This window comes from Culex quinquefasciatus, chromosome 2 (genome assembly GCF_015732765.1).
Source record: "Culex quinquefasciatus strain JHB chromosome 2, VPISU_Cqui_1.0_pri_paternal, whole genome shotgun sequence".
Classification (NCBI taxonomy): domain Eukaryota; kingdom Metazoa; phylum Arthropoda; class Insecta; order Diptera; family Culicidae; genus Culex; species Culex quinquefasciatus.
The window spans coordinates 209036450-209049175 of NC_051862.1; the positions used below are offsets into that span (position 1 = coordinate 209036450).

At 37.1% G+C, this 12726-nt stretch overlaps 1 protein-coding gene across 9 annotated transcripts in view; it reads right to left on the reverse strand.

The window, feature by feature from the left end:
- The window catches only part of LOC6050917, a 363016-nt gene that overhangs the window by 26949 nt on the left and 323341 nt on the right, over nt 1–12726 (reverse strand). For 8 of the 9 annotated variants that reach the window (XM_038256309.1, XM_038256308.1, XM_038256312.1 and 5 more), the window contains 3 exons: nt 10914–11601; nt 1897–2060; nt 41–1675 (listed from right to left, as the gene is read on the reverse strand). In XM_038256309.1, coding sequence (XP_038112237.1) covers nt 41–1675; nt 1897–2060; nt 10914–11601 — 2487 coding nt within the window. The remainder of the gene's footprint in view (nt 1–40; nt 1676–1896; nt 2061–10913; nt 11602–12726) is intronic. The other variant, XM_038256316.1, reaches the window with a different exon arrangement.

Genomic DNA, 12726 nt, shown 5'->3' on the forward strand with positions numbered 1-12726 from the left:
ATTTTTTTTAAATCTCAACAAAACGCATCTTCGCCATCACCTCGTGGTCATAATCGTCGCCTGCGACTCGTTCCAAATCCCGTCCGAGTTATCCCTCGTCGCGAGCGACTCCGACGAGTGAAACGGCGAGTGGGACTTGATCGAAAGCCGCTCCTCGCGGGACGGTGACGGCGGTGCCGTTACCATCTTGTCGTCCTTCCCGTCCGCCTCCAACTCCTCCAGCAGTCCCTTCTCCTGGCCTTCGTCCTCCTCGTACTCGGTACTCGTTGGCTCGTCCAGGCTTACCGATCGCTTCCGGAACGATTCCTTGCGCAGTTCGGTTGAGCTCGTTGGACTGCCGAGAAAGGCGCCCTCGTCTTTGATGGGGGTTTCGCTGAACTGCAGGTTGGAGTCTTGCTGCTGGGGGGTTTCTGGCGGGGATTGCAGGTGCTCTTGGCTGGCGGCGGTTGGTTTGGTTGGTTTGCTGCGATCGAGTAGGATTTCTCCTTCGGAGAGGGTCTTTTGAAGTTTCTTCTTTTTGAGGGTGCTTGGTGACGGGATGGGTGAGACGCGAGGTTTGAAGTCGATGAAGATTTCCTTTTCTTCGTGTTTGTCGTCTTCTTTTTCGCTTTCGGATTCGCAGGTCGAGCAGGATTCGTCCGAGGAGGACTTGGTGTCGTCCTGCATGTCCAGGGGTTGGATGTTTGGTGGTGTTATGGGGCAGGAGGGTGGGGGATGGGAAGGGGTTGAGAAGATTGGCGGTTGAGGTTTGATCAGAGGTTGGAACACTGGTTGAGGGGCGGGTTGTTGGAGTTGCTGCTGCTGTTGGCGTTGGGCTTGGATCATCGGCTGGACCATCTGGACCTGTTGGTGGGTGATGGAGTTCCTCCGCGTCAGCGAGTGGGTGTCTGCGGGGTTCACGTACGCGTACGACGCCCTTCGACCTGGCTGGTTCTGCTTGTCCTGGGACGCGTGGGCCGACGACATTCGCCGGTTCAGACTGTTGCTGTCAAAGGAACGAACATTCGGTTGGTTAATGCCACCGCTCCCGTTCGGGATGAGCACCTCCTGCGGTGGCATTTTGAGCTGATCCTTGAAGATGATCTCATGGTGATGGTGGGTGGAGTGATGATCGCGACGTGGCAATGTATGAGTGTGAAATTCTTCCGGCTTGTGATGGATGCACGTCCTCCGCGGCAAACTGTGCGTCTCAAACACCTGGTAACCACTGCCATTTTCATGACCTCCCCCATGGTGGTGAACCTGCTCAATGTCCCGCCGCAACACCTGGAAGGGTTCATTCGAAAGGGTGTGGCTCGCCCTCCTCGGGATCACAATGCTGTCGTACATCTCGTACGGATACGACGGTGCCTCGTACGACGTCCTCGACCCGTCCGTCGACCTGTACGAGGTCGCACTGTCCTGCGAGTGGTTCCGCGAGTGCGTCATGACCCGATCCGCCGGATATCCGTCCCCACTCCGTGAGGTTTCCGAGTGGCAGGTCATCTGGGACGAGGCCCGCGACGTAGGCAGTTCAAAGTGGTGTTGCTGGTGTTGGGGATGGTATTGCTGATACTGTTGGTGTTGTTGAAGTTGCGACGATGATTTGGTGGATGAGGGCGGTGAGGTGATGGTGAAGGGTGATTTCGGTGGCTCCTCTGACTGCGTTCGATGGAGATGCTCGTGCTCGGTGGGACTGAAGAGGCGCGTGTGTTGTGGAGGGGTGAAGAATGGAAAGCGGCTGTGAGTGAGCTTTTTTTTACGGTCAGAAATGGGTTTGAATTGATTGATTTGAAAATTTGATTTAAAACTGTTGACTTTTAGAAATGAAAAATAACTTAAGGAAGAAAACAAAGAAAGTCAAAATTTGTTTACGAAATCACAGTTTAAAAAACTAAAATAGTCTATGCAACTTACGTCTTCGGCTCCTCCACCCCGCCGAGGGGCATGCCATCGATTCCGTTCTCCTGCAACCGGTCCGCCGCTTCGGAAAGGCTTTTCGTCAGCTTGCGACCGCCGGCTCCGTTGCTGGCACCGTTGAGCCCTCCGTTCGTTTGCGCTCCCTGCGAAACCATTTTCACCTGCCGAAAGAAGGGAAGAAGGAGAAAAAAATGTGAAAAACCGCGTGAATACAAAATAAATCACGAAATTCACGCGTTTGGTGGCTTCCATAAGCTTTTTTTGTGTTGCCACAAGTTGGAGGAGTGTTCTTCTTTCTGCTGAAAAAGCTTGTGAAATTCAAAAGAAGAGCATCCCTTTCATGATGTTCACATGGCTTTAAGATAAACTTGAACGGAGCCAGCAGTAGGCGGCGGCGCGGCGTGTTTGCACAAAAAATCATGAAAATATTTACTATAAATCAACGCGGATGGGGTTGAACTTCAATACCAATTTAACACACACGCACGCTCACTCACACACCTACGCGCAAACATTTTATGCTCGATATAAGCCGCTTTTTATGGCTTTGGTAAACTCGATGCTGAGTCATGGCCGGAACATGTGTGAGAATGTGGAAAGCACCGTCCTCCCCCCTTGCGTCTTGTTGAGGAAAAACATGAGCTTTAAAAATGTCGATGTGCGTTAAAGCCGAGGGGGAAGGCAAAAATGAGTTAATAAAATTCAAATTCAAGAGTAAGCAAATTTCACTTTCGTGCAGCGAGTGGAAATTTAATTATGGAAATTAATTGGGACTTAATTACATTTCCGGGCGTGCCAACAAGCGTAATCATAATCAAATCAAAATGCCTCTTCGAGTTGGAACGATAATTCAGGTGGTTGTTAATTAACTGTTTATCACTGTTTTAATAACGACAAAATGAGCAAAAGATTTTTGTTATTGGATTAGTTTTATAAGAGTTGATGCACAAAAAGTGGCAATCACAAACTTTAAATAATCAACTTATTTTTATTTTTATAGGGTAGGTGAATTTCAACGTTTGACTGAAAAATTCTCAACAAAATTGGCCGATTTCAACCAAAAACAAAAGGATAAAAATTTAAACTACGAAATGGAAATAGTTAGGGCTAGTGAATTTCACGCAAAAATCGAAATTTAACGGCATGCCAATAACAAAAAATAGAAATTTCACGGTACTCTAAAAACTGCTCAAAATTAACGTGATGATGTTTTCTTTTAGCAAAATTATGAACAGAAAAGGGTTAGCGGTAGTTCTAGACACATTTTTTTAATCTTGGAAAAATTTGAAGAATTTCCGACTGTTGAATTTATGATTCAGCTTAGAGATTTTATAAAATTAATTTGCTAAAATACCTCCAAAACGAAACACTTCCTAAACCTCGAATGCATCAAAATTAGAATAATTCAAATAAGTGCAATTAAGTGATTTTTGCTTCCCTAAACTTCAGCAATAGGGAAATTAAAGTATTTCAATAAAGTTCAGGCAAATCTTCATAAATAGCAGTTTTTTTTAATTTATTTATAATTCCAATAAAAAAACAAAAATACTTTGCAAAATTGTTAATCAATTTGAATTACAAATTTTATAAAAAAAAATGGATTTAAAAACATAATTTTTATTCAAAAGTGTTTAAATATTTATTCACAATATTTTAATGGGTCTCTATCACTCAAGTATCGGACTAACATTCCCATCCACTTTTCCGTGACCCTATCACTGGTCGTGGCCGGCGCCTGTATTGATCAGCATGATAGGGGTCTTTGAGATGCCCTGGTCAATAACGAAGTAGCAACTGCGGGTGGGCACCTGTGCTTATGCTTATGCTTATAATTTATATTCAAAATATTTAAATGCAATAAGTTCATCGTTAGTTAAACATCGTTCAAAAAATAAAACAAACCTTTAAAAATTGAAGAGCCTTTTTTGGCGTATTTTTTGTTCTTTGAAAATATTTATGAACTTTTTTGAACAAATAATTTTCTCTAGAAATGTTTACAAAAAACCATGTGCGATTTGTTGAATATTCTAAAGAACAATATTTTTAAAACAATGCTCATGAAATAATTTTTATTTGAAAACTGCTTTTAAAATCCTTGTTAAAAATCATGTGAAGTGTTTGAATTAAAAAATTAAGCTTAAATGCACTGGTTAGCGATTACTCAATTGAATATTGCAAATTTCACGGCATTTCACGGATTACGCGGCTTCCGTGAAATCGCGAAAAATCACTCGCCCTACAAATAGTGTTTGAAATGCATGAAAAAATAAAAATGCTGTTCAGTTGTTCTGCAAGCATTAGTTTCCAAAATATCTAAAAATTGACAAAAAATATATTTTTCGCGGCGCGGCTCATCGGAATTTTATAAAAATTTAAAACATTTTTAAACAAGCCCAATCATGCATCAGTATTAATGCAGGAAAATGTATTTGAGATTGTTTTCAGTTGATCAGACTTCTATTTTCATGGAAATTTTGAAGCTTTTTTGATAAATATTTGTTTTGCCCCCTGATTTTTCAGACCAATTTTGAAGGGGGCCCGACATAAGCTTTGAAAAATATTAACAACGGCCTTAATTTAAAATATAAATTGAAATAGAAAAGTAATATACAGATTGTTTAATAAAATGCCCTCAATGTTTGATAGTGACCATAAATGATCATGCCTGATTTTTTTAAGTCCAAAATTTTTCTGTAAAATTGGGTAAGAGACATTGAAGATTGTACATCTAGTTGCTGAGCGGCTTAAAGATAAAGAAACAGAAAAATTGAAGTTTTCTAAGTATCTTAGATATCTCAGCAACTAGTGGTACAACTTTCAATGAATGAACAATGAAAAATCAATGAACAATGAAACATTCGTGAAATTTTCCAATTATTTCGAAAACTATATTTAATTATTTTATATTTTTATCCATTCATTTTCTATAATACATTACGTCAGAATACAATGAGCCTTGAAATTTTGAATAATACAATAATTTCGATACATAAATAAGTGAATGTTCTTCATATTAAAAAAAAAACAAAGCAAAAGAACCATAACAGTTTAATGATCGTGTAACACGATCATTAAGCTAATTTACTATCCAGGTTACTACACTACACTGAAAAAATATTATGTTTTCAGTTATAAGCAATGTAATTAGCTTATATCTGTAAGCCCATACATCCAATTGAAATGTGGTCAAAGACAAACTTATGGGAAATTGAACGAGCTTTCCGGTAAAAATATTTTCGAGACTAAAAAATCAACTCGGTCATAAAGAAATTGCCAAAAACCATCAAAAATCCTATTTTTTCAACATTTTTATTTTCAAAACCGCTGTAACTTCACAAGGATTGGACTTAGGACAATGGTCAATATGGAGACTTTTATGTAAAATTGTCTAGGGAATCGATTTCCGTATTCAGTTTTTGAAGAAAAAAATTACGTTTAGAGCACTTTTCAAAAAAAACAGTTTCAGTAAATGATTTTTGTATTTTTTTAGGTGAGTTGCTCCATCCTGCATTTTTCGTGAGTCTTTTTGTAACATCTTAGGCTATTTTCGCAAAAAATTTGAACGAAAAAAAAAATCGTGGGCTCACCTTCAAATTTGACTTTTAAATTTAAAAATCAAAAAATTTCATAAAAGTGGAGTGTTTTTTTCTTTCAGTGAATTTTTTTCGAAAAGCCCGTCAAATTTCCAACAAGTTTGTCTTTGACCACTTTTTGATAAGATCCAACGGCTTCGAGATACAGCAATATTTAAATTACGAAATACAAAAATATGTAAAACACTTACGCCCTTCTCAAATGTCATTATCGAGTGTAACTGACTCCATATACACAAAAAATGGCTTATATATGCCTATAGGATAACATGTCTACATAGTTTCATTGAAATCGGAGAGGGTCGGGTAAAACCGATTCCCTATTTGACATGGAATTGCTCGGTTACTCTTTAATTATGTAAATTTATCTTTGATAAGCTACTAAAAACGTTGGGTTAAACTGGAAAAGTAGAAATCTTACACATTTTTAGAGATAACATTATTCAGATGATTTTTTAATTAAGTAGAGGGTAGAGATCAAGAAGTTCATCGAGTTCATCAAACTATTTTATAAGTTGAACAAGTTACAGAGCACACTATCAAATGTCCATCGCGTTGATTTAACTTGGCCAAATAAGGACTTTCAAAATACATATATCTAGTATGTACGACAATGACGGAATTCGTTTTTTTGAGTTTTTGAAATTAAAAAAGTTACCTAAATTTTCTTTTCTAAGTATAAAAGTAAACTATTGAATCATGCTTAGTATAATTTTCAAATAAACATTTGAAATTGACGAATCTTCGCCCAATATCTGCTAGTATGATCTATGCAGAGATGAATTGTCGTGTCACTCGTTTTTAAATACTTGTGATCTTAAAATTTTCACATCTCAATTTGTTTTTGACTAATGCAATAAATTTTAAATAACGAACAGTTTATTTTTATATTTTAAAAAAGCTGGACCGATTAACATGAATGTTATCCCTTATTGAAACTAAATTACTCAAAAATTAACTAACATTTGATTATTTAAAAATAATCAATATAATCAAAATCAAAGGATAAGTTAATCAAACTTATCATTTAATCAAAGCGTGATACTTGTTCAACTAACTGCATCAACATTCATCGATGGAAGTTCCCTTCCCGTCACTTCCTCCCAATTCTAAAGCACACTTCAACACGTTATCAGCCTACCCCACATCCACGCACTATCTAGTCATCGCCGTTCAGTTCGATTGGGCCTGCTTGCAGCCACGTTGGCCTAGGTACTAAAAAGTAATTCCCATAATGGTCATCATTCACGTCATCACCATATCGACACGCTGTGGATGCTGGGTTGCCCTGCTCTTTCCTGGCCTGTTCAAATGTAATTACCATTAACCGTTACTGGCACTGGAAAGCCATTTAGCAGCCATTGAAAAGTTTTGATTTATGGCTAATGGCGTTTGCATCCTTTCGGTTGGTCGTGTTTTTCAGGTTTTTTTTTAATGAATGAAAAACACTCTAGAGGTAAAGCTGTTGAGATAATGTAATGATCCTTGAATGAGATACATCAATTGAAGTATTTTTGGTTTTTTTTTTCTGGTCCATCCACTACATTAAAGTCGCTTGTGAATAGATTTTCCACTGAATTGACGTTCTGTGAAGGCAATTTTCCAGCTCAGTTAGCCGTGTTCCTGAAAGTGGACCACGATCCCGGGGAAAACTTTTCCAATGAAGGCACTTGTCGGTTGATTTGCCTTCGACATGCTGACTCGAGTAAGGAATTATTTGGCCGAGAACATTCATTCAATTTAAAGATTGGAAAGCATTTTTCAATAAAATTTCAGAAGAAAATAAAATGCTCCAGATTTCAATTACACTAAGAATCATTCGATAGATTAAAAATTAAAAAATATTCAAAAATTAAATTGAATCATTAAATCAGGCAGACTAAATATCCACTTGTTACAGTGTTTTCGTTAGCAATACTTGTCAACGACAACAAATTGCCTAACAGCTACACCCAACTTTGTTTAGGGTGCTCTTCACCCAAAATTTCCTGGAAGCTCTCAAGTTTCTAGGCTAGCAACGACCCCCAGACAGCAGCAGCAGTTGCTACTGACAGGCCAATTTTGGTCCGCTAATCTAACGAATTTGTGGCGGTCCTAGCGAGGGTGGGCGTGTGGTGTCAAGTGCAGCCAACAAGACACAACCTTTTCGCTGATTGTTATTAGGGCACCGTTAGGTCACCAGATGTAGGTTGGCTGATAAGATTGCTCGCTTTTTTCTCGTAAGTCTACGACGTCGTTCGATAAAGTGTGGGCGTATGTTGTGTATGGTGTGGCACGATAAGAAAACGACCTAAACTGGATAATTAAAAGGATAAAAAAGTGTGCTATTGAGAGGATTAGGCATTACGACGAATTAAAGTTGGAAAACAGCACAAATCTATGACACATGTTTTCCAATTGTAATTTTTGTATTAATTGGTAAAATATAAAACAACACCATGCTGTACAATTTGGTTAAAATTTATAATTTTTTTATCATTTATTTTTATCTATTTTCTAACTATTTCTAACAAAAACAAAAACAAAAACAAAAACAAAAACAAAAACAAAAACAAAAACAAAAACAAAAACAAAAACAAAAACAAAAACAAAAACAAAAACAAAAACAAAACCAAAACCAAAACAAAAACAAAAACAAAAACAAAAACAAAAACAAAAACAAAAACAAAAACAAAAACAAAAACAAAAACAAAAACAAAAACAAAAACAAAAACAAAAACAAAAACAAAAACAAAAACAAAAACAAAAACAAAAACAAAAACAAAAACAAAAACAAAAACAAAAACAAACAAAAACAAAAACAAAAACAAAAACAAAAACAAAAACAAAAACAAAAACAAAAACAAAAACAAAAACAAAAACAAAAACAAAAACAAAAACAAAAACAAAAACAAAAACAAAAACAAAAACAAAAACAAAAACAAAAACAAAAACAAAAACAAAAACAAAAACAAAAACAAAAACAAAAACAAAAACAAACAAAAACAAAAACAAAAACAAAAACAAAAACAAAAACAAAAACAAAAACAAAAACAAAAACAAAAACAAAAACAAAAACAAAAACAAAAACAAAAACAAAAACAAAAACAAAAACAAAAACAAAAACAAAAACAAAAACAAAAACAAAAACAAAAACAAAAACAAAAACAAAAAAAAAAAAAAAAACAAAAACAAAAACAAAAACAAAAACAAAAACAAAAACAAAAACAAAAACAAAAACAAAAACAAAAACAAAAACAAAAACAAAAACAAAAACAAAAACAAAAACAAAAACAAAAACAAAAACAAAAACAAAAACAAAAACAAAAACAAAAACAAAAACAAAAACAAAAACAAAAACAAAAACAAAAACAAAAACAAAAACAAAAACAAAAACAAAAACAAAAACAAAACAAAAACAAAAACAAAAACAAAAACAAAAACAAAAACAAAAACAAAAACAAAAACAAAAACAAAAACAAAAACAAAAACAAAAACAAAAACAAAAACAAAAACAAAAACAAAAACAAAAACAAAAACAAAAACAAAAACAAAAACAAAAACAAAAAAAAAAAAAACAAAAACAAAAACAAAAACAAAAACAAAAACAAAAACAAAAACAAAAACAAAAACAAAAACAAAAACAAAAACAAAAACAAAAACAAAAACAAAAACAAAAACAAAAACAAAAACAAAAACAAAAACAAAAACAAAAACAAAAACAAAAACAAAAACAAAAACAAAAACAAAAACAAAAACAAAAACAAAAACAAAAACAAAACAAAAACAAACAAAAACAAAAACAAAAACAAAAACAAAAACAAAAACAAAAACAAAAACAAAAACAAAAACAAAAACAAAAACAAAAACAAAAACAAAAACAAAAACAAAAACAAAAACAAAAACAAAAACAAAAACAAAAACAAAAACAAAAACAAAACAAAAACAAAAACAAAAACAAAAACAAAAACAAAAACAAAAACAAAAACAAAAACAAAAACAAAAACAAAACAAAAACAAAAACAAAAACAAAAACAAAAACAAAAACAAAAACAAAAACAAAAACAAAAACAAAAACAAAAACAAAAACAAAAACAAAAACAAAAACAAAAACAAAAACAAAAACAAAAACAAAAACAAAAACAAAAACAAAAACAAAAACAAAAACAAAAACAAAAACAAAAACAAAAACAACAAAAACAAAAACAAAAACAAAAACAAAAACAAAAACAAAAACAAAAACAAAAACAAAACAAAAACAAACCAAAAACAAAACCAAAACAAAAACAAAAACAAAAACAAAAACAAAAACAAAAACAAAAACAAAAACAAAAACAAAAACAAAAACAAAAACAAAACAAACCCAAACCCAAACCCAAACCCAAACCCAAACCCAAACCCAAACCCAAACCCAAACCCAAACCCAAACCCAAACCCAAACCCAAACCCAAACCCAAACCCAAACCCAAACCCAAACCCAAACCCAAACCCAAACCCAAACCCAAACCCAAACCCAAACCCAAACCCAAACCCAAACCCAAACCCAAACCCAAACCCAAACCCAAACCCAAACCCAAACCCAAACCCAAACCCAAACCCAAACCCAAACCCAAACCCAAACCCAAACCCAAACCCAAACCCAAACCCAAACCCAAACCCAAACCCAAACCCAAACCCAAACCCAAACCCAAACCCAAACCCAAACCCAAACCCAAACCCAAACCCAAACCCAAACCCAAACCCAAACCCAAACCCAAACCCAAACCCAAACCCAAACCCAAACCCAAACCCAAACCCAAACCCAAACCCAAACCCAAACCCAAACCCAAACCCAAACCCAAACCCAAACCCAAACCCAAACCCAAACCCAAACCCAAACCCAAACCCAAACCCAAACCCAAACCCAAACCCAAACCCAAACCCAAACCCAAACCCAAACCCAAACCCAAACCCAAACCCAAACCCAAACCCAAACCCAAACCCAAACCCAAACCCAAACCCAAACCCAAACCCAAACCCAAACCCAAACCCAAACCCAAACCCAAACCCAAACCCAAACCCAAACAAATTGTTTTTTATTTTTGAATTTAAGATTTTTTGTATTTTTGTATGACACAGTTGTGTGATTTTTTTTTGTTTGATGAAATATTCTTAAAATTACGTTTAAGGGTACATGAATTATCAAAATTTGTTTTGTAACAAAACTTTGTTCAAAACCAAATAATGAACAACCACTTCACCAACCTACTAAACATCCGTTAATTAAAGCTTCCTAGCGCTGCAAGCAAAAAGCCAAATTGTTTCCATTTCTCCCCGAAAACAGCTCTCCACTTTCCTCCCCTCAAAAACAACGCAACACCATCAAAACAAAAACAAACGATAAATTTCAATTAAATCCAAACAATTCCCAGAAGAGTCCCCTTCACTCCCTCTCTCACTCACCCTGTGAATCGTCCGCGGACTCAGCGACAGGTGGTGTGCCGCCTGGCCGGTTTGGCCCTTTTTCCCACCCAGATGGACCTCGGTTTGGGTGGCTTGCGTTTTCATGGCACTTCGTTTGTGTTTCTCCACCACCAGGACTTCCTGCTGCTGCTGCTGCTGCTGCTGGAGTTGCTGTTGTTGCTGGAGATGTTGTTGTTGCTGCTGGGACAAAAGTCCAACGCCGGGTCCAACTCCCACTCCGATGGCGGCCGGCGTCAGCAGGACTCCACTGCCGGGAGGTAGCTGTTGTGGTTGCTGCTGGTGTTGATGGAGTTGATGGTGGTGTTGATGCTGGTGTTGCTGGCTGAGGAGTTGTTGTTGCTGCTGCTGGTGAAGGTGGTGCTGCAGGTGTTGCTGATGGACGTGCATGTGCTGTTGGTGGACTGTCGGCGGTTGCTGAAGGATTCCCGGTTGTTGTTGTTGCTGCTGCTGCTGGTGCGTGGGTTGCTGGAGGATTGAGTGCAGAGGAGTGCCCCCGAACTGGGCGGTGGCTGGAAGTTGCTGCGTTGACAGCGTGATGGTAGGCTTCTTACCACCGATCAGTCTTTCTTGGCTGCGGGCCGCGGCCAGCCGGGACAGGGGTCTCCCGCCCATGGCTTCGTCGAACGAGGTTAGCGTGTAGGAGCGGGCGAAGCTGACGTGTTTGGTTCTGTGGGCGGGGAAAAGAAGAGTTGAGATCAATCAACGGTTTATTGATTCAATTTAGAAAAAAAGTACATTCAAGGTTTTTGGAAGTTTAAATTGGTAGACACATTGAGATAATATATGAATAAATAGTTGCTTTTAAATAAGTTTGTTTATTTTTCACAGTTATTTTTAGATTTTGAATATTACTCTAAGCCTTTCTACTCCACAATTCAAATTTCGGCGGACCAAACCAAAAAACCCCACCATAACCTCAAAACATGGCCACCAAACATCACAATATTGTGTGGCTTTTAGCGTCATACACCCACACATGAAAATAACGAAATTTCCCGAATCAAGTGAGACCGGCAGCTGGCTCGAATGCCAATTGAAAATATATTCCCAGCACATTACCATTCACACACACTTACATACACATATTCATACACTTCAACACTCACTCAACGCTCGCACAAATTGAGTTAGGCTTGATTTGATTAAATTTTGAACAGCGCACTGAATTGAATTCTCATTTGATGATATCTTGAATGTTTCACCACCCTGTTTCGACCCCCCTCCCCTCCACGAGCTTTGAAGTCCCACTCGGAAAAGTCGAGCAGGAAAAATGTTTTCCCACCACCCACACTTTTCCCCGCGGAAAATGTCACCCGGTCGGCACCGCACTGTTTGATTGTTTGGTTATGGCTTTGATGGATGATTGTGGTGTCGAGTGAGAATCACACAACTGGCAACACTTGAAGTTACCCAAAAGTCGACACAAAAACACAACCAGAACTAAAAATTGTGCTGGCAGAACCAGTTTCGCCGGGCTCGAAAAGGGTTTTCCATGAATGAAACATGAGCATTTGACTGTTTTTTCCCTCTCTCGAGTCTAAAGTGGTTTCGAACGTGGCGATGATTGTCGGCATTGATTTGTTTGGTGAAGGGGCACTTGTTGAGTTTGTTGAAAATAATGAACCTTTTGAAGCTGAATCGTTGTAGCGTTTGGTTTGAATTTTGGCTTGTACAAAAAAAAGGTTTTTAGCTACAAAATTAATCCTTATTTATCTCCGGATCTTGAACACTTGAAAGCAGAGTCTTATCACTGTCTATAACTGTTAGACACCACTCAACTCAAACCGTGTCG